This window comes from Lepidochelys kempii, chromosome 26 (genome assembly GCF_965140285.1).
Source record: "Lepidochelys kempii isolate rLepKem1 chromosome 26, rLepKem1.hap1, whole genome shotgun sequence".
NCBI classification, from domain to species: Eukaryota; Metazoa; Chordata; order Testudines; family Cheloniidae; genus Lepidochelys; species Lepidochelys kempii.
Genome location: NC_136405.1, coordinates 14,036,794 through 14,062,979, shown reverse-complemented (window position 1 = coordinate 14,062,979; position 26,186 = coordinate 14,036,794). Strand labels below are relative to the sequence as shown.

At 59.1% G+C, this 26,186-nt stretch overlaps 1 protein-coding gene across 8 annotated transcripts in view; it reads left to right on the top strand.

The window, feature by feature from the left end:
* CAMK2B (calcium/calmodulin dependent protein kinase II beta) overlaps window positions 1-25,868 on the top strand; it is a 142,167-nt gene extending 116,299 nt beyond the window's left edge. For 3 of the 8 annotated variants that reach the window (XM_073325407.2, XM_073325403.2, XM_073325401.2), the window contains 6 exons: window positions 4,738-4,782; window positions 13,766-13,814; window positions 23,590-23,665; window positions 23,910-24,004; window positions 24,595-24,829; window positions 25,255-25,868. In XM_073325407.2, the coding sequence (XP_073181508.1) occupies window positions 4,738-4,782; window positions 13,766-13,814; window positions 23,590-23,665; window positions 23,910-24,004; window positions 24,595-24,827 (498 nt within the window). In that variant the 3' untranslated portion in view covers window positions 24,828-24,829; window positions 25,255-25,868. Of the gene's footprint in view, window positions 1-4,737; window positions 4,783-13,765; window positions 13,815-16,807; window positions 16,937-18,138; window positions 18,268-19,717; window positions 19,832-23,589; window positions 23,666-23,909; window positions 24,005-24,594; window positions 24,830-25,254 lie in introns of all 8 variants that reach the window. The other 5 variants (XM_073325408.2, XM_073325404.2, XM_073325406.2 and 2 more) reach the window with 3 other exon arrangements.
* Window positions 25,869-26,186: the final 318 nt, after the last annotated feature.

Below are 26,186 nucleotides of genomic sequence, written 5' to 3'. Positions count from 1 at the left end.
CAGTGGACGAGAAGCTGGATATGAGTCAGCAGTGTGCCCTTGTTGCCAAGAAGGCCAATGGCATTTTGGGATGTATAAGTAGGGGCATAGCGAGCAGATCGAGGGATGTGATCGTTCCCCTCTATTCGACATTGGTGAGGCCTCATCTGGAGTACTGTGTCCAGTTTTGGGCCCCACACTTCAAGAAGGATGTGGATAAATTGGAGAGAGTCCAGCGAAGGGCAACAAAAATGATTAGGGGACTGGAACACATGAGTTATGAGGAGAGGCTGAGGGAGCTGGGATTGTTTAGCCTGCAGAAGAGAAGAATGAGGGGGGATTTGATAGCTGCTTTCAACTACCTGAAAGGGGGTTCCAAAGAGGATGGCTCTAGACTGTTCTCAATGGTAGCAGATGACAGAACGAGGAGTAATGGTCTCAAGTTGCAGTGGGGGAGGTTTAGATTGGATATTAGGAAAAACTTTTTCACTAAGAGGGTGGTGAAACACTGGAATGCGTTACCTAGGGAGGTGGTAGAATCTCCTTCCTTAGAGGTTTTTAAGGTCAGGCTTGACAAAGCCCTGGCTGGGATGATTTAACTGGGAATTGGTCCTGCTTTGAGCAGGGGGTTGGACTAGATGACCTTCTGGGGTCCCTTCCAACCCTGATATTCTATGATTCTATGATTCTATGCCTTCCAGTAGGTGCTTAAGCATTGCATTACATATGGTATCTTATATAGGGCTGTGTTTTTCCTCTTGTCTATTAGCTTTTTTGAGTTCCAGTGTGGTGAAATTTTCATTCAGTGTGTCATCTTTACATCACAGTTTTCTCCAGCAAACATTCTCTTTGCTTTGCTTTGGATCACTCCTAACTTTTTGGAACTCTTTGGCTAAAATGTCCCCTTTTTCCTGAGTTAGAACATTCAACTTTATCATTTACTCTAAGTCCAGGTCTAATCTGGTTTTGTTCTGTAACCCATTCATTTGTTTAAATGATTTATCTCTCTCTGAATCCTTGGAATCTTTGTTCATTTTCCCATAATACTTTCTCCAAATCTCTCTTTGCCTTTTTAATAGTTCTTTGTGCCCCTGCTTTACATCTTTTACAGTTCATTAAGTCCTTGTTATTCATTGTACTTTTGGCATGTTTGTATGCCGTATTTCTTTTTTACCTGCTGCTTGACAATCTTAATTCCACCAGGAACTGAATTTCGGAGTTTGTGGCAATTCGGTATCTTACATATAGCTAGACTGGCTTCTGCTACCACTCCTTTTATTATATTGTCATGAAATTCCTCTCGATTATCACTTACACAATTGGTACTTAGGTACTCAGCGTTCCCAATTTGTTTTTCGAAGCCTCCAGGTAGGAATTCCTTCAGTGTTTTCAACATTACCTTGGCCTTGGTATGTAATTAGCATAGGCAAGTGATCACTTCCCATTCCATCTTCTTCATAGTTTCCCAGCTGCATTACCTTGCCATATTGCTTGTTGCAATTCCCAGATCGAAACATGAAAAGTTCCATCCACCGAGTGAAACCTGCAGAATTGAGCAATACCAGGTTGTGCGTATCAGTGAAACGGTTCCAGGCATTTTGCCATTATAGTCAGTTTTCCTGCTTCCCCATAATTCATTATGGCGAGTAAGGTCTCCACAAATAATATACGGGCCTTCTTCCAATTCTAGATAGTTTCGGTTTTTTATCTGGGTTGTATGAAGCTGTTGTAATTCTGCAGAGGAATCTCAACAGTATTGACTCAAAATGTAAGTTCTGCACATCGATACCAACATAACTTAGACCTTTCTCCTCTTGGAATTTCTCCGTCACATCTGATTACATCATATCCCAAAAGCCTAAACATGAGTTTTCTCAGTAACCATGTTTCTTGGCCACACATCTTATCAGGTTTGTGTTCCCAGGTTTCAAACCCAGCTTTCTTTCATTCCCGGCCACGTGTTATTAAACTGTGTGCGTTCCAACAAAAAAACCCCGTGTTGTTTAAACTACATTATTACCTTCATTTAAAATTGCATGCATGCGGTCTACCGAGAGATTGCCGATATGCAAATACTTTCCGGTCGCTCTTGTTGTCATTTTTAATGTTTCAGTCACCTTCTTCCCTGTTCTGTAAACTGCAATTAGTCACTTTGGTCATAAAAGCTATCCTCTTCTCTTTGCCTGCAAGCGGTGCAGCGTCATCAATTCGCCTTATATCATCTTCCCTGCCCTGAACTGCTTGGGGTTGTACCAGTGGCTCCTTCTCCTCCTCCTCCAAATTCCGATATGACTATTTTGTGTTAGCATCTGTGCTGGATGTTTTATGGATCGTTTTCATTTTCTGTCTCTCTCTAGCTTGTTCTGCGGCCACACACCCTTCGTGCGCCGCGCTGGGTTTACAACTGCCGCGCTGTAGTTGTTTTCTTCCCGCACCATTCTCAGATGAGTGTTCTCCACGTTTACCACCCCTCGTTTTCCCCTGACAGGCAGCAAAGGGGCCAGGGTATATGGTTTAGCCCAGCAGAGCTGAGTTCCTACCAGATAGCGTTGCAGCTTTTAATGTTACTCAGACAGCTGTGGATGGCTTATGGTCTCCCCCCTCCTGCTAATCAGCACTCGATCCTCACTTATCCCCTTTTTAATTACATATTCCTCAGCCGTGCCTAGTGGAACCCTGTACGTTACCCCTCTTGCTTCTGTCATAAACTTAGGTAGCTGGCAAATTACTTTTATTGCACATAAAATTCTAGTTTTAGGAAGTTTCTCATCCTGTTCCTCATGTGTCCGTTCTCCTACTAAATTGCCACCTTGCCTGCTTTGAGCTCATCCTAGATCTCTGATATTGCACCTAATCCATTCTGCTGTTTTCAAGGGATTAACATCTCCCAGCATCAGCATAAGATGTCGATCCTTTTCCTTACTCATGTTTCCATCCCCGTCTGCTCCCTGTCCTTCAGAGACAGATCTTTCTGTTCTTCCCAATCTGAAGCTATTCGTCATCCCTTGCTGCTTCTCCCTCTCAGCCTGGATTTCCAGCTCCGTTCAGCCAGCCAGCCGCCAGCCCAAGCCCTGGCTCTCAGCCTCTCCCAGCCTACCCGGCCAGCCCTCTTCTGTTCTCAGCTTGCTGGCTTTATACCAGCTCAGCCTACCCCTCATCATCAGTTAGCTTTTCAGGCTGTCCCCCGGGTGCAGCCTAACAACCTGCTCTGCCCTGTCGGGTGGACACCCCATCACAAGGTTTCTATAATCAGCAAGCACAATTTGACCTTTAGGGCTAAACCCAGCCTGGGGATCTCTTGCTGTCTGTCTAGAAACACCTTGCCCCCCGCCCCAAGTCCATGCAGCATAGAGTTAACCCCAAACAAAAGGAACTAGGTCTTAGCCCCTTCCTGCCATATGCTCTGACTGCAAATGCAGCTGATGGGAGAAGTCTGCTTACAAGACTCATCTTCACGGATGAGCAGAAAAGCCTCGGGTCTTGAGTTCTTTTGTTGATGATCTGGAAGTGGGGAGTTCCCAGTTGTACAACCCCCCCATCGTCTGTCCGGTGCCCATGGGGCGTGTACATCCCGAACACTTTCCAAAGGGGCATGACAATTTCTGTGAAAGAGCAGCTCTTCATACTCCGTCATGTCCCTCTCCTGCATGCCGATTCGCGCCCCCACCGAGGCACACGATGCAGCCACTCAAGTATTATGCCACAGGGTGGACCAGGCATATGACGAGTGAGATTAAGGCAGGCAGCAGCTCACCAGCGTTCAATGGTGCAGACGTTTTCTGGTCATTCCAATACCTGTTTCATCAATATGAACCCACATGTGAGCCAGAGAGAGTCCAGCTGTGTGGCTGATGAGACACAGGGACTTTGCTGGCAGCCCTTTACTCCCAGGTAAGTGCATGGTAAAGTTCCCGCGACCCCGCCATGTTCCGGCAAAGGTTAGAGCTCTGTGCCGCCGACCTGCAAGCCCTTGGGTGCCGAGAGAGGTGAGGGCCGCACATCCCGAACACAAGGCTGCAGCAAAGACAATCCCCCGGCTGGAGGGCTGGCAGGGCCCTTCCCCTCTGGCTGGACCCAGGCTCCTTCAAGGCTGAGACTTGGGCTGGCTGATGATCGCTGAGAGCGCTCCCCAGAGACAGGCGCATTGAAAGGGCCATTCCTTCCATGCTTGGGCAACTAGCTGCCTTCCCGACGGCATATGGAGCAGGGTGCCCCTTCCCTGTGAGTGGCGCTGGCCTTGCCCTCGAGACCGCTCTTGGGCTCACGGGGACTTGCAGGGCTCCCTGGGGCAGCCTGTATCGGGGTGCTGGCAACACAGATCCCCAGCAGCCCTGCCTCCTTCCTGCCGTGCCCCCCTGCCTCAGAGGGCTCCGATCCAATTTCAGCTTCACGCTCTCCATTTCCTCCCCACCCCCTTCGCCTAGATGCTCACGCCGCCCTCGCCATGGCTTGGGCTATGAGTCAGTTTCATTCATGGAGATCCAGCCCCCCCCCCCCCCCCCGTTTCTCTCTTCCTGGTTTACTCTGCCACTCTCTGTTTTTTTAATCATTTGCCTTTTGCTGAACTAATTACTTTTTGCTTTTCTTCCTCCATCCTACCTCCTCCCTGCTCTCTTCTGGGTCCGTCCCCCCTCCGTCTCCCCCCTTCCCCTTCACGTTCTTGTCACCATTTTCTGATCCATCTTTCCCTCTCTTCCAACGACGACTGTTTTCCTTCCTTTCTGTCTCTCTTCTCCTTCCTCTGTCTCTCTTCCATAGGAGCCTCAAACCACCGTTATCCATAACCCCGTGGACGGCATTAAGGTACTGGTGCCTGTCTTTCCTTTGCCCTTGGCCCCGTTGCGAGCTTGGATAGGTTCTGACACAGCTGTGCGCTCTCCCCTCTGGGGACCGAGCCTGGGCTAAGGCTTTTCCTCCTTAGCGTGCTCCGGTCTCTCTCTGGAGCGTAAGAGAACAGGAGTTGGGTGCCCCTCGGGGAGCTGTCCAGGGGCGTAGATTGGCCCTGAACCGAAGCCGTCCCATCAGACGCTTCCGCTGGGCATCGGCCTCCTTGCAGAGGAGCAGGGTCTGTGGGTGAGCAGGCTGGAGGGTAGACCCTGGATGTACACTGGGGAGCTTGGGGGAAACCTTGCCCCAGTGCAGTCGGTGGGAGTTTTGCTGTTCGCTCCCACCAGGTCTGTGGAATTGCTGCTAACAGCGAGAGATGACCCCCCATCCCGCCCCGGACCACCCCTCCTCATCCGCACTGTTACCAATCAGGCACAAACGCCCCTGAAGTCGGTGGGGAGATGCCAGCTGGGGGCTCTGCCTCCCATTCTGCTCCAGCCTTAGTGGCTCAGGGTTCAGAGCCCCATGGGGGCATTGGGGTCCGTGCTTGGAGCATGCGCTGGCTGCCTCTCGGAGGGAGAGGTGCATGGTGTATTGCTGGGCCTGCCCCTCTGCGTTCTCCTCACCCTGCAGCAACAGGCCTAGAGCCATGTTTATAGTCGCAGAACCGGGGTCTGGGGGAGTCTGGCTATCCAGGGGGCGGGGGTGGGTTCGTTGGCCCAACCGGCAGCCAGCTGGAAGTGGGGCACTTGCTCAGGGTTGGGAGAGGGGTGGGGAGCCTCTGCTCTGACCCCAGAGGAGCCAGTCCGAGAGCAGAGATCCTGAGCCGGCTCCGAGCACAGCCACGGAGAGGAAAGTGAGCAGACAGCCCAAGAGATGGGACTGGCTGAGGACTGACAAACTCCCTCCATGCCACGTTCATCCATTGCTCTCACACAGCCCCAACCTCTGCCCAAGCCTGCATCTCGTCCTCACCCATCCTCCGCTGCAGGGATTTATCTTTCCTTGACATCCCCGACTTCCGACTCATTCCCTCGGCGCATCTGGCCATACCCACTCCCCGGGGCAGGGGGCACAGGCAGATTCACACTTTGCAATTCCCTGCCCTCTGTCCCCTCCTGCCCGCTTGGTCCAGCTGTCTGACACTGCAGCCTCCTGCCTCGCTGGGCAGTGCATTCGCGGCGAAGGGTGTGCAGGCTCAGGCCCTTCGGAGCTAATCCATTGCCCCAGCACTGTATCTGCCTCAGTGTCCCCTTGACTGGACTTTCCACCTTCCTGTGCAGCTTTTGTAAATAGCCTGATCGGTCCCTTACCCTGGTCTGTGGGGCCAGTGCCCCACGGCTTGATTGATCCCAAGCCGAGAGTGCTGTTCAGGGAACACCCCGTGGGCCACAGGCTGCTTCCCCCGGCATCAACCTGCCCCCAGCGCAGCCCCATTGAGGGGGAGCAACGCCTAATTTGTGTCGACGGCCGGGAGAGCAGGATGCTGCCATAGCTGACGGCATGTCTCCAGCGCAGGCCGTGTATCAAGGGACCTGGGGTCAGCCCTGGCAGGTGTGCGCCCAGCAGGGACCAGTACGTCCCCAGGTAGGGCATTGTAATTCCTCTGCTCCCTTTGCCCCCCCCCCGAGGAATACAAAAGGAGCAGGGCCTAGACCCTGCCCCAGCGTCTGGGCTAGACACACCAGTCACTCAGCATCCGTAAGGAGTTGCTTTTTAAGGAGCTTGTCTCTTAAAGGTGCCCTGCAACGGCCGGGTCTGTGCCCTTGGTTTGGTTCTCTGGGACGGATAAAAAAGGGCTGCAAAGCCGGGGAGATTCTTACACTCCCCCTTAGTTCACTGAGCTTCACTCTGCTCTGATTCGTGCTGTCACAATCCGGCTGGGTCGCCGGTCGCCGCAGAGACTCCAGGGTAAAAGGGCTTTCTACATCACACGGAAACCACCGGGAGCACAGAGCTAGTTTTGTTCCCCTTCGTGCATTGCAGAAATTCGGTGGAGAAACAGGCAGCCTCTTAGCTGCTTTCCTCACCGCGTAAGTGAACGAACAAGGGAAGGTGGAGTGAGCAGGACCTGGCCTATTGTCTCCAGAGACCTTTTTGTCTCATTGTCCAGGTGGCACCAGGCAGCCTTGCCATGCAGGTTGTTCTGCCCTGGACAGCAAACTTGGCAGCTGGTGTCGGTCAGAGGGAAGGTGGCGTCTCTGTTCCAGTTGAGGGGGCAGGGGGAGGTTTAAGGGCCTTTTCCCTGGCCGAGCTGTGGCTTGATGATTTTAAAATTTTACTGCGGGGGGAGGCGGCAGGAGAAGGGGAGAAGGGCTTTTTTCCCACCGTGCAAGTCTGGCAGATCGGCCCAATAATTAGCTACGTCTCAGTTACTCTAAGGGAAGGCAACTGATGGCAGGGCATAGACTGGACTTGGGTCTGTTTCTCCATTGCCCCACGCCACATTGCGGCCCGAGGGCTGGCGATTGCCTACCAAGCAATGGAAGATGTGGTGGGAATAGCGAGGCCACAGAGGGATAGTGTGCCATACGGAGCAGCATTGTTACAAAGGCTCCTGGGGGAGACCGGGCGATCGAATGGGTCTCGTCTAGCTCCTGAAGGCCCGGGCACGGGGCTGGCTGCGTGGTTTTGCACGTTCTTCTCGCTAAAGGGGCTGGCTAGCTCAGAGCGTTGGTAATGGTGCTGGGGCCTTGGTCGCTGGCTTGAATTCAGGCTCCTTCGCTGCTTGGCGGTGGACGTTGGTGACCAGATGGCCCCATCCTTTAGACACGAAGCCAAGGCCTTGGCCTTGCCTGGGCACTTCCTGCCCATCTTCGTTGGTGTGGCTCCCAGCCCAGGCTGGCTTGATACCCGTCTGCACAGGCTGGGAAGCGCTCGTGTCCGACAGCTTTTCAGAGCAGGCCTCCTCAGTGGGCCCGGGACGAGAGGGGGCTCCCAGCAAAACCCCTCACTCGAGCTGTTCCTTCCCCTTAACCCAAGAGACTGGCCGTGCATTAAACTAGACGGAAGGTGCCGTAACAGGGGCGGTTCCTCTCCTTCCCCTTCCGTGCTGACTGAGGCTGGCCTCCAGGCTCTCACCTAAGGTCACGTCTTCCCATGACCCCCCCCCGCCGGAGCTGGGATTGTTCCTGGGGTCGGGACACGACGGGATTTTCCAACACAGGCGACAGCTGCCTGGAGTGAGAGTGGGAAACGTTTGCTGTCCAGTCAAGTCCGGACGCAGCCACCTGATGTAAATGTGTCTGGAAAAGGGCAGATTCCATTTTCCCTTCGTTCTGGAGGGCTGTGCAATCCGCCCTCCTTCCCCAGAGCCTCTTGCCGGGGGGGAAGACCCGGGCCGCACGCTGCTCCTGCCTCCCTGCTGATGGCGCAGGGTTGGGCTGCATGAAACCCTGATCCAGAGCACCAGTGGACGGAGCTCGGGGGGGGGGGGCCCAAGGAAGGGTTCTGGGGAGGGCTGTCGGCCCAGAGTCAAAGGGCAGCTTTTCTCCCTGCAGTCCTGCCTGGCGCTGCCAGGGGTCCCTGGCGCTGTTCCCCGTCCTTCCCTGCCGCACCAGCGCTGGAGGGGCAGGGCTGCAGGCAGGTGGCATGAGTGGGAGCCTCAAGAGAGACCTGGCTACCGTGAGCCATGCCTGAGTCCCCCCCGGGCTAGCTAGCAGCAGTGCCCCTCATTCAGGAGCGTCAGGGCAAGCAGAACTCCCCGCCCCGATACCACGGTGAGGGGCTTGGGGCCAGATCTTCAGCTGACTAGATTGTGCCTGGCTGCCATCGTGGGCACAGCTGTTCCGGGCCACTCCCGTTCATTCCAGGGAGGAATTAAGGCCCCACTGGGGGAAGATATATCTTCCTAAAGGCCCCAGCAGGGAAGGTCACAAACGTGGCTCTGAGGGCCCCAGCGTGGGTTTGGGGGCCTGGATCTGAGGGGCCTGGGGGGGGAGTGACGAAGCAGGACTGTTCTTAATGTTGCCTCTGAATATTGTGGGGGTGCCTCAGTTTCCCCTATGCAGTTCTTAAGTATCTAGGGGGTGGGGTAAGGGTGTATGATCCTTGCAGAGCCCTAGAGGGCAGGTGTGTGCAGGGGTCTGGACACAGAGAATGGCCGACACCCTGTTTCCTGGCCACTGATGGCCTGGGCCCTTCCCCCCTGCAAGGTGAGAGCTGAAGGGTTGGAGAACAAAGGAATCCGGTGACCTCCTGGCCCGGGAAAGGGACAAAGCCCAGAGGAGGAGGGGCTGGAGAGAGTTTCAGTTTGGGGCTGGCTGGGGACATGGAGTGAAGTGCAGACAGGGTTGTCTGACTCACTGCCCCCCGCCCCCCAATGGACCCGGCTGAGGGGTCCTGTTCTCTGCGCCTACAAGCTCTGGTTTAGACCATGTTCCTGTCGTCTAATAAACCTTCTGTTTCACTGGCTGGCTGAGAGTCACGTCTGACTGCGGAGTTGTGGGGCAGGACCCTCTGGCTTCCCCAGGACCCTGCCTGGGTGGACTCGTTGTGGGAAGCACACGGAGGGGCAGGGGATGCTGAATGCTCTGAGGTCAGACCCAGGAAGGTGGAAGCCGTGTGATCTTTTTGCCCTGAAGACAGGCTGCTCACAGAAAGGAGATTCCCCCAGAGTCCTCACTGGCTTTGCAGGGAGCAGTTCCAGAGCATCGCCCAGGGACTCCGTGACGACTGGTGGCAGCGGTGGGATGTACTGAACCCCGTGGATGGCGCTTCCTGCAGTAAGCGACTGGGGAGCAGTAACACGAAGGGGGATTGCCGAGGACCAGGCATGCTGAAGGCTCAGAGAGGAGCGGTTTCGGGGGGCGGTTAACCACTGGGAGTGTGTGACCAGCGAGAAGGACTGTGCAGTAATGGGGTCCCCCTGGGGACTGCGGTGAGCAGTCTCAGGGGCGGAGGAGCCTGCGGCTTGGCCCGGGGAGAGAGAAGGACTTTTGCAGTAACAGGGTTCCCCTGGGGATTGCAGCGAGCGGTCCAAGGGGCAGAGGAGTCTGCAGCTCGACCCTGGCAAAGAGGTGGTGACCTCGAGAAGGGCTGGCACACTAGGGGTTCTCCCTGGAAACCGTGGGGAGCTGAGAGCACACGGGCCTGTGAGTCCATAACAACTTGGGAAGGGCGGAGTGAGGGCCTGTCACCGTCTCCTTAAGAAGGACATTGTAACCCTGTGCAAAAAGAGAGGGTTGAGCGTTGGAAAGTTCACCAAAGCACAGTTCATCGTGCAGCTGGAGGAGGATGACCACTCTAAGGGACAGATTCCTGACCCCAACTGGGGCTATAGCAGGATCTGGGAGCAGCTGGAGTGGGAGCCAGGCATCCCCAAGACTCCTGTCCCCGACCAGACGAGGGTCTTCACGACCGGGTTCCCCATCGGGGGATCAGAGACAGACGCGATTGGAGCTGAGTCCAAGAGAGCAAGAGGACTGTGGGAGACAGCGAGAGCCCGAGAAAGAGCTGCAGAAGCAGCAGCAGCATGAACTGGCGGTGGGGAGCGGAGAGGCCTAGGGGACCTCCCAGGGGTGAGTGGGGATAGACCCCGGGGGGCCAGTTCCGCAGGGAACCTCGAGACTAAATTGCTGCCCCTGGTTGAGGAGGGGGGGATGTGGATGCCACCTCACTGCCTTTGAGCAGGCTGGAGATTTGAACCAGGGGGACCCTGTGGAAAAGCCCCGGTGTCTAGCTCCCTTGCTGGGTCCCAAGGCCACAGACTCCGTCAGCCAGATGGGTGGGGAGGTGGACAGGATCCCACTCCTGACCCCAACCTATATGTCTGTGTGGAGTTTCCTTGGGCCAGGCCCCTCAGACCCCCAGTGGGAGCGGAAGGGGATGGTCAATGGGGAGACATTCCTGGGGTGGCGAGATCCTGTGACAGAGAGAACTGTTGTCAGGCCCTGGGTGGTGCAGCCTCAGACGCTGGGGGGCTGTGTGAGCTGGGTGAGGGTCCCAGGGACGAAGCCCCTCGCCCTGCCTATGGCCCAGATCCCTGTGCAGACCCAGGAGGGGTGGGGCTGGCCGGCCGTTGGGGTGCTCCAGGACACCAGCTGCGAGACCCTGTTGTGGGGTGACTGTGTCTCTTTGGGACAGGATCCAGGCCCTGCTCCTGTAACGGCCGAGGGTTTGAATTTGAATCCAGGGAACCAATCGGCGGAGAGGGAAATGGTCAGTGAAAATGCAGATGACCTGGCTGGCAGGGGGGAGGAGCCGCTAGGCTCAGGGTACCTGCCTGCCTGTAACCAGCCCCCTGGGGCTGGGTGGGAGAGAGAGATGCTCCCTGCCCCCCTGCACACCGGAGAGGGGGGCTCAGGGGCTCAGGCTGGCTCTGGTGTAGTGAGGAAAGCAGGGAGCTCGCTGCCTACCCCACTGGGACAGCAAGGGCAGCGCTGAGCAAGGGGGGAGCTGAGACCCCAGCTGAGTGGGGGGAGACACAGGCAGGGCAGGGGATCTGTGGGGAGTGGCAAGGTGCTTGGTAAGGAAAGTCTGGATGAGCCTAGGCAGCCTTGTGAGCTGATGGGTGTGTCTAGTCAGCAGGGTGGGAAGGCGAGGAGAGTGGAAGATGAGTGTCCCTGGATCTTACCTGTTAGCTGGGTGGAGAAGTGTGACAGTGAAGGAAACGTGCCTGTGTCTGTCAGGGGTATTGACTTGCCTATGGAGGGAGCTACCCTGATCTCCAAGCAGTTGTCTGTGACCAGCCCTGTGTGCTGGGACCAGGGGAATGAGATCCCAAGCTGGGAAAGGAGAAAGTGTGTCCGGCTCTTCTTTGTCTGTGGAGCAGACAGAAGGGGCCTTTCAGCCTGTGATGGTTGAGGGTCGTGCAGTTGTCTCAGAGCTGGTTCTGGATTCAGCTAAAGCCCAGGAAGGGAATGGTCCTAAGTTTGTGTCTGCTCGGGAGAATGGCCCTGTGTGAAGGTGATGTGATTGTGTTACCTACTGAGGGTGTGGAAACCTGTAGCAAGAAGGAAAAGATTCCTGAACTTGTGTGTGGCAAAGGGAAGGAGAATGCTTCTAACCTTTTATCTAGGAAGTTTCAGAGTAACAGCCATGTTAGTCTGTATTCGCAAAAAGAAAAGGAGAACTTGAGGCACCTTAGAGACTAACCAATTTATTTGAGCATAAGCTTTCGTGAGCTACAGCTCACTTCTTCGGATCTAGGAAGTCTGTCAGTTTGCCTGAACGGGGATTGTGTAGGAATCCGCCGGATGGGCCAGAGATAATTCTGAATGTAAGGGAGACCCAAAAAGAGTCTGTTGTTGCTCAGGAAAGTGTTCCTCTAGAGAGCAAGCCCTCGGTGAAGAGGGTAAGAGCAGAATTTCTGTGAGGGGTGAATTGTTGCATAGAAAAGCCCTAGGGAAAGGAATCCTCATGGAGTCTTTGCAAGCAGTTTTCTGCAACTGAAGGGTGTGAAAGTGATTTAATCAAGAAAGTTTCAGTTCCTAACAGCCAGAAATTTTCAGTTGTGAATGGATCCACTGACTTTCCTGTTGAAGGATCCAGTGCGGATAGCTCTGAGAAGGTCTCAGATGGAGTGAAAGCTGTTAAGAAAGTTGAACATTATAACCTATAACCCAGTGGCTGTGTTGGGCCAGCTTGTTGGGGAGACAAGGTTGTTGAGAGAGGAATGTCTCCATGCTAGTTCTGTAAGTGAACAGTATGTGGCCCAGGTCAAGATGGGGGCTCTTAACCAAGAGAGCCCGAATTGCAGCCTTCCAGACTAGAGTGCTGGGAGAAGACCCGATCCCAGTTTGACCCCCGGGTGTTTTGGGGTGGCAAAACGGCATGGGCTGCATAAACCTTCCCACATGTGGCATGCGAGTGCTATCGACCACCCCCGACCTAAGGGAGGGCGTGAAACTGGAAGGGCCTGGTGTAACTCCCACCAAGGAACAGGAGAGATGTTGGGACATCCATGGGAACGTTGGTGGCTTTGAACTTCCCCAGGTCACCGGCTAAAGTGACCCCGCTCAGTTCGGTCTCGAATGGGGGAGAGATGTGACAAAGCGGGACTGTTCTTAATGTTTCCTCTGAATATTGTGGGGGTGCCTCAGTTTCCCCTATGCAGTTCTTAAGTATCTAGGTGGTGGGATAAGGGTGTATGATCCTTGCAGAGCCCTAGAGGGCAGGTGTGTGCAGGAGTCTAGACACAGAGAATGGCCGACACCCTGTTTCCTGGCAACTGATGGCCTGGGCCCTTCCTCCCTGCAAGGTGAGAGCTGAAGGGTTGGAGAACAAAAGAATCAGGTGACCTCCTGGCCTGGGACAGGGACAAAGCCCAGAGGAGGGGGGGCTGGAGGGAGTTTCAGTTTGGGGCTGGCCGGGACATGGAGTGAAGTGCAGACATGGTTGTCTGGCTCACCCCCCCTCCCCCCCAAAAATGGACCCGGCTGAGGGGTCCTGTTCTCTGCACCTACAAGCTCTGTTTTAGACCATGTTCCTGTTGTCTAATAAACCTTCTGTTCTCCTGGCTGGCTGAGAGTCCCGTCTGACTACAGAGTTGGGGGGCAGGACCCTCTGGCTTCCCCAGGACTCAGTATGGGCGGACTGGCTGTGGGAAGCACACGGAGGGGCAGAGGCTGCTGAATGCTCCGGGGTCAGACCCAGGAAGGTGGAGCCGGGGGAGCTGTGTGTCCTGCAGACAGGCTGCTCCCCGAGAGGAGACTTCCCCAGAGTCCTGCCTGGCTTCCTGGGGAGCAGTTCCAGAGCCTCGCCCGGGGACTCCGTGACAGGGGGGTACTGAAGGGGGTTGCCACATCACAGTTCTGCTGAGCATCACTCCCGGCTCAAGAGTGGGCAGGAGCGGGGCCCTAATAGACCACTCCCAGAGGGGCCACATGTGGGGCAGACGCAGGACAAGGCTCGTGGGTTGAGCTGGGGCCGTGGCTCTGGCCCGGACACCGGGGGACCCTGGCCCAGCCCTGCCTAACGCTCTCTCTGGTCTCTCTCCCTCTCCCGCCTGTCTTCGCAGGAATCGTCCGACAGCACCAACACCACCATAGAGGACGAGGACACGAAAGGTAACAGCCCCGCCAGCAGCCAGCCAGGTGCCCCCCAGGGCTGGCCGGGCAGCAAGGTGTGGCAGGCCGTGCCCGCCAGCTGGCGTCTCTGTGTTAGCAGCCTTGAGTGATCAGCCAGGAGAAGGGCAGTTGTGGGGTCGGCTGGGAGCAAGGGGGCAGAATGGGGGCCAAGCGGGGGGCCTGGGGAAGACGAGGGGGCAGAGACAGGAGAGGGGACACTGAACCAGAGACACTTCAATCCTGTGGGATCTAGGGGCAGTTTGGGGGGGTTCACCCAGCTTGGGGCACTGCCGTGGCTCAGAACTGGCAGGAGTCAGTGGAGAGGACCCGGAGCTGAATTCCATGGGTGAGTCCCAACAATACCTATCAAACGACGGGGTCTAAATTAGCGGTTACCGCTCAAGAAAGAGATCTTGGAGTCCTTGCGGAGAGTTCTCTGATAACATCCACTCAATGTGCAGCGGCCGTCAAAATAACGAACAGAATGCTGAGAATCATTAAGAAAGGGATAGAAAATCAGACAGAAAATATCATATTGCCTCTATATAAATCCATGGTACGCCCACATCTGGAATACTGCCTGCAGATGTGGTCGCCCCATCTCAAAAAAGATATATTGGAATTGGAAAAGGTTCAGAAAAGGAAAACACAAATGATGAGGGGGATGGAACAGCTTCCGTATGAAGAGTGATTAATAAGACTGGGACCTGTCAGATTGGAAAAGAGATGACTAAGGGGGGATATGCTTGAGGTCTATAAAATCATGCCTGGTGTGGAGAAAGTAGATAGGGAAGTGTTATTTACTCCTTCTCATAACACAAGAACTAGGGTCACCAAAGGAAATTAATAGGCAGCAGGTTTAAAACACACAAAAGGAAGTATTTCTTCACACGATGCACAGTCAACCTGTGGAACTCCTTGCCAAAGGATATTATGAAGGCCAAGACTACAACAGGGTTCAAAAAAGAAATAGATAAGTTCATGGAGGATAGGTCCATCAATGCTATTAGCCAGGATGGGCAGGGATGGTGTCCCTAGCCTCTGTTTGCCAGAAGCTGGGAATGTGGAGCCTGTGGGGATTCTGGGATGGGGCTCCCTCTGCATGTGCCGGGGTGGGGGGGTGAGTCTGGGACGGGGCTCACTCTGTGTGTGCCAGTGGTGGGGGTTCTGGGACGGGGTTCGGTCTGCGTGTGCCGGGGGTGAGGGGTTCTGGGACAGGGCTCGCTCTGCGTGTGCCGGGGGTGGGGGGTTCTGGGAGGGGGATCGCTCTGCGTGTGCCGGGGGGTCTGGGACAGGGTGCGCTGTTTGTGTGCCCTGGCTGGGCCGGAGTCTCTCTGCATGCCTTGGGCTGGAGCTTGCTGCATGCCGATGTGGCTGCCGTTGGGCTCCTCTCCTGTTTCCTGCCGGTGCTGGGCTGGCCCGAGCTGGGACTCCCCCAGGGATCCAGGTCGAAATCCCCTTTTCCTGCAGGCTTTGGGGCTTGGTTTTCAAACCGATTTTCTCTGCCGTTCCACAGCTCCTGCGCCCTAGGTACCTGGGCTGCGGGATCCCGGCCAGCATTCCCCGTAGCCTCTGGCGGGGCTCTGGGTCACCAGCCCCATGTCAGAGAGTGGGCGATGCCATGGAGCACCTGGGAGTCAGGGGCAGAGCCGGGCGTAGAACCCAGGAGTCCTGGCTCCCAGCCTGGGGCCTCAGTCTCTCTCTCTGTATTCATGCCCCCTCAGGGCTCCACGGTCATCTCTCCGCAGCCCGCAGTGTGAAACCCAGCGTTCCTCCTTTCCCTGGGATCTCTCCCTCTCCTGCTGTATCCGCTCGCTCTCCCCCACTTCCCCAGCCAAGAGCCCTGGTACAGCCCATCTCCTCTTGCCCTGTGTAAGTCACCTGGACTGCTCGTCCTGGGGGTGCAGGGCCTGCTCCCACACAGGCCGTCCAGCCACTCTCCCATCCCAAGTGGCCCCGTGGCCGGAGCGCTAGAAAACGTCCTGGGGGAACAACCCTGCCTGGGCCCCGGGGGGAACTCGTGGGGCTTTGCCATCTCGTGTGGGGCATCAGGCAGGCCCAGGGGCCCACAGTCAGTGTCCGACGGGGACGCAGCCGGGAAGTGGGATATCGGCTCCGGCAGGAGAGCCGTGCTGGGGCTGGCTGTCGTGCGGGTGGACGCAGGGCAGGACTCGCCTGGGATCCAGGTTAGGGAGGGGATTATAATGGCTAGCCATGCTGAGGACAGGGCACCTAGAGGGCAGGGAGTAACCCCAGCCACTCTGCCCTGTTCAGCGGCTGCGGGGGCAGATACATCCCCTCCACCCCACCCCGGAGCACGCGAGGGCTGCCCTAAATCGCACCCCAGCCTCTGGGCCTTTGCAAAGGGTGCAAAATTGTTGCACTGCTCTCTGCTCCTGCCACGTCCCTTCTGGTCTCCACTCTGCCGGGAGCTGGCACAGAGCCCTGTGTCTGGGCAGAGGGGCTGCCTGCACCAGGGGATGCCTGCCTGTGGCCCCTTTGTGCCCACTCAGCTGGGCAGCACGGAGGCGTGGTCTGCGTTTAGCGTGTTAGGCGTTCATCTCGACGCAGTGAAGTGCCCCGGGAGCCTTTCCTTTCCGCCCGTCACCTGCCCCCCCACCCCTTGCCCAGACTGGGATGCAGGGGTGGGTTCTGGAGGACGAATGCAGCCTTCTCCTGCCGCAAGGCGACGACCTGGGCTAGCCCCTTGTGGCACCGAGGGGCTTTGCCACGGCAGGTTGGTTTTGGTATTAATACCAAGGGGTCCTTAGAGGGAAATTAGCGCCACGGAGTCCATAGCCTTGCTCCCTGTCCCTGACAGCACCGGAGAAGCCCTGCTCTTGGAAATCAATACAGACCCTCCTCCCACACCAGCTACTCCCACACCTGCTCCTCCCACACCTGCTCCTCCCCTGCTTTCCTCCTGTCTGCCGCTTTTCCATTCCATTTGTTTTCTCATCCTTCTCTCCATTCTTTTGTCTGTCCTGTCCCAGCTGCCAGGTTCTCTGACATTTTATTCACGGTGAGGAGGGGCTCCGGGCCCCCGGATGCTGAAGGGCTGCAACCTACCACCAGCCAGCCCTGCCCATCTCCAGCTGTCACAAACCCTCCGCCTCCCCAGCGTAAGTAGCGGGTGTGACTGGGGCCTCTGTGGCAGAACAATCAGCCCTGCAGGTGACTGTCCCCTGGGGCTTGGGCAGGAGGTCCCGGTGTCCAGGAGCCAAGCTAGAGAGACGGATCTGCCGCCTCTCGTGCTTTGAGAGTGAGTCTTGCAATGGGTGCAGTTTTCCTGGAAGGCCCGGCTCCCGGAGACGCTCACGTTCAGGGCTGCCGGCGTAAGACAATCAAACAGGACGAGCCAGGCCCTCAGAATCCGGAACGTGGCCTCGTCAGACCTGACTGAGATTTCAAAAAAAAAGACCCAATGAAGGTTGGGTTCCATTTCGTTGCCGCCCGGTTTCTGCGCCTTTAGGTTACTTGCCAAGCTTTTCTCCGCGAGGCAGGTGATGCCAGTGGCGGGAAAGCTGAGCCTTTATTGGTAATCACCTGCCTCCAGGAGCTGGGGCTTCAAGAGAGAGCAAACATCGCGAGACTCGCTCTAAAGCCCCTGCCATGCTGCCCCCCTCCCCAGCACGACCTCTTCCCTTTCATCTCTGCCCTCCACCCGTTCCTGCAGTACTTGTCTGAAGTCAGCCGGCATTTCCCCTGGGATGCTGCCTGAACTCTTCCCTAAACCCCAGGGGAGCAGAGCTGAGCATTTCTCTCCCCACTTCATCAGGAACTTGTTTGCTGGCTTAGCCTCCTGCTGCCTTGCGCCCCTCCAAACAGCAGCGTTATAAGCTGGATTTGCCAGCATCGCTCCCTTCTACTGATCGTCCCAGTACCGGCCTCCAGACTCGTGCACGAGAGGTCACTGTATTACTGGCACGTCCACGTGCCCCAGGACCCCACTGCGCCAGGCGCTGTACAGACACAGAGCTAAAGAGGGGGTTAATCATTACCATCCCCAGAATGGCAAGGTACCACTGTGCGCCCGGCCCAAGTCACGCAGCGAGTCCATTGCAGGGCTGGGGTTCGAAGCCAGGCGTTCTTGGCTCTCAGCCCCCTAGGGAGCCCTGACACTAAACCACAGACCAGTCCCATTCCCCAGGGTCATAGGCAGAGCGCAGGGCACGCTGGCTATCGGAACCAGTGCGGCTGGGCCAGCCAACTCAAAAAGCCCCCTGGCCTCCCCGCAGCTCCGGGCTCTTCCCCGCACTCCTCCTCTCCGTCACGCTTCCATTCCACCTGTCTCCTCATCCTTCTCTCGTCTGTCCCATCCCAGCCACCAAGTTCTCTGATATTTTAAGCACGGTGAGGAAGGGCTCTGGGCCCCCGGACACTGAGGGGCCGCAGCCTACCGTAAGCCAGCCCTGCCCGTCTCCAGCCGTGGCGAACCCGCTTGTTCCCCAGCGTAAGTAGCAGGGCTGGGGGGCCTGCGGCTCGGCACTGGAAGCGCTGTGCTTGTTTCTGTGGTCGCCATGACCGGGTGAAGTCGCCCGTCGGGTGCCTCCCAGCGGCATGCGGTGGGGACTACGGCTCATCTGCCCCTTCGCTAGCTTCTTTCGGGGCTCCTGGTCTGAGCGCCGGGCGTTTGCTCTGTGCTCTGTGTGTGGAGGCCGAGCTGGACACGACTTGTGGGGACTCCCCTGTCCTTAGCCTTGAGCCTGCCATCCCAGGGCAGCCAACCGGGGACGTTGCCCCGAGCATTGCCACCGCTCTGAGCCTGGGCAATTCCCCCTGGTCCGAGTGGCAGCTGACAGCCCCGGTTCTAGTCGGGCGTGCCTGCTGGGATTGGGCAAGCAACGGGCCCCAGGGTTTTCCAGCGGGACCCAATCACTGTCCCTCTTCCGGGCCAAAGCAAAGGCCTCTAGACATGCTCTGTCTCCTTTGGCTTGAAAGGAACCGGGCCCCTTCTGGTGCGGTTCTGCCCACCGCAGCCCCTCACCAAGGCGGGGCCGGCTAGGTCCCAACGTGGGCATCCGCCACCCCCATTTCACCGCTGCCGAATGGTGCCCGGGCCAGGAGCTGGCCTCTCTTCGCTGGGCTAAACAGCAACAGGGTGTGCCCACCCCACGCCCGCTGCAGAGCTGAGTGCCGCAGCGACCACAGTGCCCGCCTGGCAATGCTGCGCCATGAGCCCTGCACACAGTTGGAGCAAAGCCGGTGCGGGCCGCTCCGCTCCCCATAAGCCACCCCACCACGGGGATGGGGGAGTCAGGGCTGGGGCCCCTCGCTCCTTTCCAGCATGGTGCCAAGGGCCGGCAGGGCAGGTATCAAGGCTTCTCCTGCTGGTTTTTGCCTTTAGAAGCAGGCTCGTCCCTGACTCGGTGGTGCTGTCTTTGGGGCGGGAGGGGGGGGGCGTCTCGGGGCCACATCTCCCACCAAAGAGGGGCCATTTGTGTCCAGCTAAAACACGAGCTTGAGCTAAAACTCTCCAGCTGGGGCTGGAACAAACTCATCCCTGCAGGTCGGGCACCGAGGGGAGCCAGGAACATGCAGCCCCCAGTGGATTACTAGGGCCATAAACAAAAGCGGGGGGCTTTCACCAGCCCTCCCCTTCCCGAACCCCTCCCTGGCACCTCGATCACAGCCCTGCGTGGTCTGCGCTCCGGAGAGCTGGATTTTTGAATGTAAAAACAACCAGCGCTCTCCCCTTTTCGGCTCCTCTGCTCAGCCGGAAGGTGCTGGGGAGAGACCCGTGCCCGAGGGGCTCCGCCCGGCCTCGGTGCTGCCGTGACTGGGTCTGGCGGGGAGGGCATGCGTCCCAGGCCAGGTGAATCCCGTCTTTCCCTGGGCTCCTCCCCGTGTCACCTTTCCATTCCATGCATCTTCTCACCCATCTCTCGGCCTTCCCGGCCCAGCCGCCAGGTTCTCTGACCTTTTGAACACGGTGAGGAGGGGCTCCGGGCCCCCGGACACTGCCGCCAGCCAGCCCTGCCCATCTCCAGCTGTCACGAACCCTCTGCCTCCCCAGCGTAAGTAGTGGGGCTTGGGGAGGGGGGCTGCGGCTCGACCTCAGTCACCCAGCTTGGATCCGCCCTGAAATCTGCCCTGGCAGCTGCCCCGGGGCTGGGTCTCAGTGTGTCCTCTCCTGGCACGGAGCCCAAACCCGTCCGCAATGCCCAGGTTGGAACCAGTGGGCTGGCACGGCAGCATGGAGGGCCACTGGCAGAGTCGGGGGGCGGAGTGGGGGTATCAGAGAGGGCTGCTGGGTCAGGACTGAGGGGCGTCGGCAGAGCTGTGTTGGGACATGCTGGCGGGAGGAGAGTTTTGCTCAGTTCAGGTTCACACTTGTTTCCCTGGAGCGGAGAGGCGGGTGTCCTGGGCACCGGGAGTCCCGGCGTGGATCGTTTACAGGGCTGGATGACAGGGGCAGACACAGGGAATGGGAGCTGCCGTGCCCGGCAGCTAGCACTGAGCCAGGGGTGGGGAGCTGAGCAGAGAGGAGCAGGCATGGCCGGCAGGCTCCCAGGTAAGGGCTGGTTTGGCTGGGGCCAGGGAAGGATTTGGGGAGTCTCTGGAGCGGGCTGGGGTGGGGACAGAGCGTTCCCTTCCCCTGAAGGCTCTGCTGGGTGCTAAGGACGATTAGCCGGAGCTGATGTGGAGGGGCAGGGATTTGAATTAACTCAGGGGTGGGGGGCAGACCCGGGGCAGGGGAGCAAGGCTCAGTAGGGGTTGTGGCACTTGCCCCAGGAGGGCATGCTGGGTGGTTTCTGGGCAGCGAGGACTGGTGCTGGCTGGCTGATCCCAAGAGGGTATGGGCTGTTCAACCCGGGGCCCAGGGCGCGAGGTCCCTCCCGCAGGCCAGGGCTGATGTCCTGATACGGCCACAGCCTGGCGCCGTTCAGGGGGCCTAGTTCTGCTCCCGTCTGCGTGGTGTGAATCTGAGAGAGGAGCCGGGGTTACAGCACAAGGGCTCAACCCCAAGGGCCCCTCGCATCTCCTCTTCCTCGAAAGTGTCAAGGCCCTGGGCTGGGACCCTGGCATCCAGCTGGGCCCGGACACGGCATGCGCCGCGTGGTGCTGAGCGGGAGGGGGCTGTAGTGCGTGGGCTGGGTGCGGGAGGAGCAAAGGTTACCAGTGCCATTGGAAATGAGGGCAGCGAGGCCGGGAGGCTGCAGGGGAGAAGGCTCTTGCACCCACGCTGTGGAGGGGACCGGGGGGCTGGAGCTTGAGCAGGGGCAGGGATGGCGAGCCAGCGGGTCTGGGGACCAGCCTGGAGAGCACGTAGGGTAGCACCTGGGTCCGGGTGAGGAAGTGAGCAGCGGAGGGCAGGGGGCCTGTGGGGGAAGCCCCATAGGCAGGGAGTGAGGAGGGCCTGGGGATTTCAGCAGTGGGGCAGTTGCATGGAGGGCCCCAGGCAAGAAGGATGGGTGCAGGCTCTCGGGGGGGGGGGGGGAGTGTGTTGGGCAGAGGAGTGGGGATGGGCTTGCCCCTGGGAAGTCCCTGCTGGATGTTCCTGTGGGTCTGGGCCAGGCCTCGCTCACCCTATCCCTCTCCAATGGTCAAGGGAGCCAGGAGAAGCCTGGCACACGGCGCCCAGAGGGGCCGCAGCGTCCCACGCCCCCTGGGCCTGCCTGTCCACAGAGATCGGCTGGCCTGAGGGTTTGGCTCTAGTTGCAGCTGTCCAGCCCTGGGGTCAGTGTGTCTGTGCGGGGAGCTGTCCTGGTCTAACCACAGCAGTATTGTCAGCCTGAGCTGGGTACCTGGACCGTGGCTACAATAACATGACTTGTAACTAATAACCGAGCCGTCAGTTCCCCACGCAGACCCACCCAGAGACCTGCAGCCCCAAAATGCTATTCACACGCACCTGGCTCCACCGGGCCGTGTGGCTTAGAGGGGCTTTCTTAGACACTTCCGAAAAATACTATCAAGCCATTCTAGAAATCAGTGGGGGAGCCCCATCTGGCTCTGGTGGGCAGGACCAGGCCCCCCAGCTCAGTGCACCATGGGAACGAACAAGGGCCTGGAATAACACTCCTGTGACGAGCGATTTAAAGGACTGGGCTCATTTCCCTTCGTGAGGCGACAAATAAGAGGGGACCGGCTAAAAGCATAAGCTAAAAGCAGGGGAAGCGTCTGTTCTCCCATCTCCAAACATAAGAACAAGGCAACATTCAGGGACACTGAAATTCAAAACCGATAAAGGGAGCTGTTTTGTCACACCGTTAGCCGGTGGAACTCCCTGTCACTGGAAGCAGTTGAGGCCAAGAACAAGAGTCAAAAAGGATGAGACGGTTGTGTGGCTAACAAGAACCTCCAGAGTCAGCACAGTTAATGGCAGCGAATTTGAGAAGGGATAGCAAAGCTCGTGCTTCAGGGCTAAAACCAGCCTCAGGCAGGGATGGAGGGAGACGGATTAGCCCCCATCTGCCACTGTTGGCTTCTGCTGAACCACCTGGGGCTGGCCACTGATGCAGCCAGGAGCCCGGACGAGACGGGCCATGACTGTGCAACTCCTCCGTGCGGGCCAGCTGGCCCCTCGCCCTTGCCCACGGCTGGTGGTATTGATGCCTGGTGTGCCTCCCGTGTATTCCCCCAGCTATGCTGGGCAGGGAGGGGGTGTCCCCACGCATCACTCCTTGCAGGGGCTGTTCTGTGGGCGAGCAGGGACCATGGCCAGACAGCGAGAGAAAGGGGAACCGGGGTGCCTGGCAAGAAGAGCCCCTCTGGGGCAGGCTCCAGGCCCCTAGGAGCTTTGAGGCCGGGGGTGCCGGCTAGAGAGGGGTTAGACTAGAACCCCCCACTGCACTGGATTGAAGTATCTCAGGGCCTGCATCTCCCCTCCCTCGCCCCGCTGTGACTGGGAGCGGGGCGGGATGCCCTGACCCCAACCCCTGCCCCCTGGAGAGGCTCAGCTCCGCTCTGCCCCAGCCCAGGAGGGCACAAGGGGCAGGGCTGGCTGGCTGCCAGGCCCGTGGGGAAGGAGGGGGGATCCCAGCGGGGCCCGGGGGCAGGAAATGGATGCCGCAGGGCAGGCCAGAAGTTTCCGAGCGCCGCTCCGAGGAGCCAGCCTTGGCGGGGAGCTGAGCCGCGGCTCTGCTGCATAATGCATGGGCGCTGAGCTAAATGGGTCGCCTGGGCTTCTCCCAGGCCCCCTTCCTCCCCCCAGGCCTGCTTCACAGCGATGGGGGTCAGGCATGGAGCACGGGGGGTGGGGGCGGTTTGTGGCATGGGCTGCAGGAGGGCTATAGGGCTTGGCTGGGCAAGGGGCACCAGAGGGGTGGGCATGGGGCATGGGAGGGCTGTGGTGGGCATAGGGTGCAGCAGGCTTGTGGCCTTGGGCTGGGAATGGGGCGTGGGAGGTTTCTGGACCCGGGCTGGATATGGGGCACAGGGGAGATGGTGGGTATGGGGCGTGGGAGGGTTATGGGGCTGGGCCGGGAGGGTGTGAGGAAGGGACTCGAGCTGACTGGTTTTTCAGGGCATGCTGCTCTGGTGGGCGGTGCCCGGTTGTGGGCCCTGGAGGCAGAAGCCCTGGGGGCGCCCACCAGGCAGGGCCAGAGCGGGCGTCCCCCGTATGCACCCCCCAGACACACACCCACACACACAGCGCCTCGGCCAGGGCGGAAGGGGGCAGGCCCGTGTGCCGGGCTCTGCCCCGGACCAGCAGACGGTGGGTCGCGATGAGCCAGCCCACCCGTGGGTAACGGCCAGGTCTGGCCCAGGGGGCCACGGGCTCCCCCCGGTGCCCGCCCCCTGCTGACACCCCCCGTTCTCCGCCCTGCAGCCCGCAAGCAGGAAATCATCAAGATCACCGAGCAGCTGATCGAGGCCGTGAACAACGGGGACTTCGAGGCCTACGCGTGAGTCCCCGGGGGCCGAGCGGGGCTGGGTGGGGGGCTCTGCGGGCAGCCAGGGCAAGGGCCCCACCCCACCCCCCGGGCCATGCTGAGAGCCAAGCCCAGGCGGGGGAGGAGGCAGGGGCCCTGCCCGCCAGGTGGGGAGATGGGGGGTCCCGGCGGAGGGGCAGCGGGTTCTCTCTGGGTGGGGCTGGGGCGCGGCCAGGCGCCCTGCCCGGTGGCTCACCGCCCAGCTCTTCCCTTCTAGGAAGATCTGCGACCCAGGCCTGACGTCATTCGAACCCGAAGCCCTGGGCAACCTGGTCGAGGGGATGGACTTCCACCGATTCTACTTCGAAAACTGTGAGTGAGCGTGCCCACTGCCAGGGCCGGGCTGGGCCCCCCGGAGCCTGCACCCAGGGGTGCTGACGGCCAGCCCAGCTCGGCCTCCAGGCTCACCTTGGCCAGCCCAGCGCAGGGTTCGGGGGCCTGCTGGCTGGGCTTGGCTCAGTGCCCGGGGTTGCTGGCAGCCGGCCCAGCACGGTGCCCAGTGGTCGTATCGGCCAGCACAGCACAGGACTTGGGGGGACCTGCCCCCTGGCCCCGCTTGGCGCTCAGAGGTCCTGCTGGCTGGCCTGGCTTGGCGCCCAGGGGTCCTGTCAGCCCAACCCAGCTCAGCACCCAGGATCCTTCTGGCTGGGCCCTGGCCCTTGATTTGATGCTCAGAGCAAGACGCCTCCTGACTCTGACTCAGTGGGCCTCACCACAGCCCTGCCCCCAAGACCTGCCCCCTCCCCATGATCCTCCAAGAGCTGCCCCCACCCCAGGACCCCCCACGACCCGCCCAGGCTGTAATTGCGTTCCCCGGGCTCACCGCTGGTCCCGTGGGCCCGTCCCCCTGGCCCGGGGGTGCAGGCCGCCCCCCGGCTCACAGAGCCTCTCTGCCTCCCCAGTGTTATCCAAAAACAACAAGCCCATCCACACGACCATCCTGAACCCCCACGTGCACGTGATCGGGGAGGACGCCGCCTGCATCGCCTACATCCGCCTGACGCAGTACATCGACGGGCAGGGCCGCCCCCGCACCAGCCAGTCCGAGGAGACCCGCGTCTGGCACCGCCGTGACGGCAAGTGGCAGAACGTCCACTTCCACTGCTCGGGGGCACCCGTGGCACCGTTGCAGTGAAGGTGAGGCCAAGGCCCGAGCGACACCCCCCCCCCCCCCCGCCGGGCGGACCACCCTCACCCCCACCGGTGCTGCTCCAGGGATGGTGCGACCAGAACCAGCCCCTGCTGACCCAACCCTGCTTTGGGCTGGCAGAGGGGGCTGTGCCCACGAGGAGGGACCCTCGACGGGGTGGGTCAGCAGGTCTGGTTCTGGTGGAAGCCCGCAGCAGGAGCAGCTAGGCCCGGTCTACACTAGGAAGCTCTGCTGGCTTGGAGAGTGACAAGACTCCCCTCCCGCTACGGCAGCCAAACCCTGGTGTAGACGCAGCTCTGCGGCCGGGGCAGAGCCCCTGGGGCCTCCCGCTGCGTCTGCCCCGGGGGCCGTCCCGGCACGGGCTCTGCGGGGCTGGCACGGCCCACGGCATGTGTGTGTTTGTGTCTTGCAGAGCTACCGCTGGCTGTTTTGGTTTCGTCCCGAAGGAGACGGTGATTTGAGCTGAGCCGCTAGCCGGGAGCAGCGGTGCCGAGCACGCGCCCGCATGCACGTGTCCCCCCTGCCCCCTTCCAGTGCCTGTGTTTGCAGAAAAAACCCCAACAAAACCAACAAAAAAATCAACAGCAACAAAAAAAAAAAAACCAACCAATCAACCCCGCCCCGCGCCCAAGCCCGGCCGTGACCTCTCCAGACCCAGCCGCCCCCTCTCCCCAGCCCCCCCCGTGTCTGTCCAGCCAGGTGAACGGGTGTTGCGATGAAAATGTTCCAAAACTCTGATACAAACCTTCCTTCCAAAGCCCCGCGCCGCCCGCCCCCCGCGCTGCCCGCCCCCGCACTGAGCGGCGCTCCGCCGAGACGACTTGCATTCTCTGTCGAAGCATGGACCTTCCCCGTGGTCGTGTCCCGTGGTCGTGTTTGCGCTTGGACATCTGTGACCTGTTTTTCGAACCGTTCCTCGACAGCGGACTCTGCTCCCGAGCGCTCGGGCATCCCCGGATCTTCCCCTTCTAGCTGTGCTTGTGGATTGTTCTGATGACGATGACGATGATATTACTATTCTTCGGACGCCTCGTTCGTTTCTTCTTTGGTGGGTTTGGTCGCTGGAGCCGTGGCTTTGCTGGGCCTGGATGCCCACCCCGGCCCCCCGCTAGCCGACGGCTGGCTTTCCCTATACACCGCCGACCAGGGGGTGGAGAAGGGGGTGTCGCGAAGTGGAGATATGCCAAATTCTTGCCAAGGCCCAGATCTTGTGAGATGAACCCACTCCCCCGACCCCCTCGCCTGCTGGTGGCATGGCTGTGCCGGGATTTGCTCAGGGACGGTCCCGAGGTGGTGGGGAGTGGCAGAGCTTGGAGGCCTGGCACAGGGGTGACACGCCAAGGC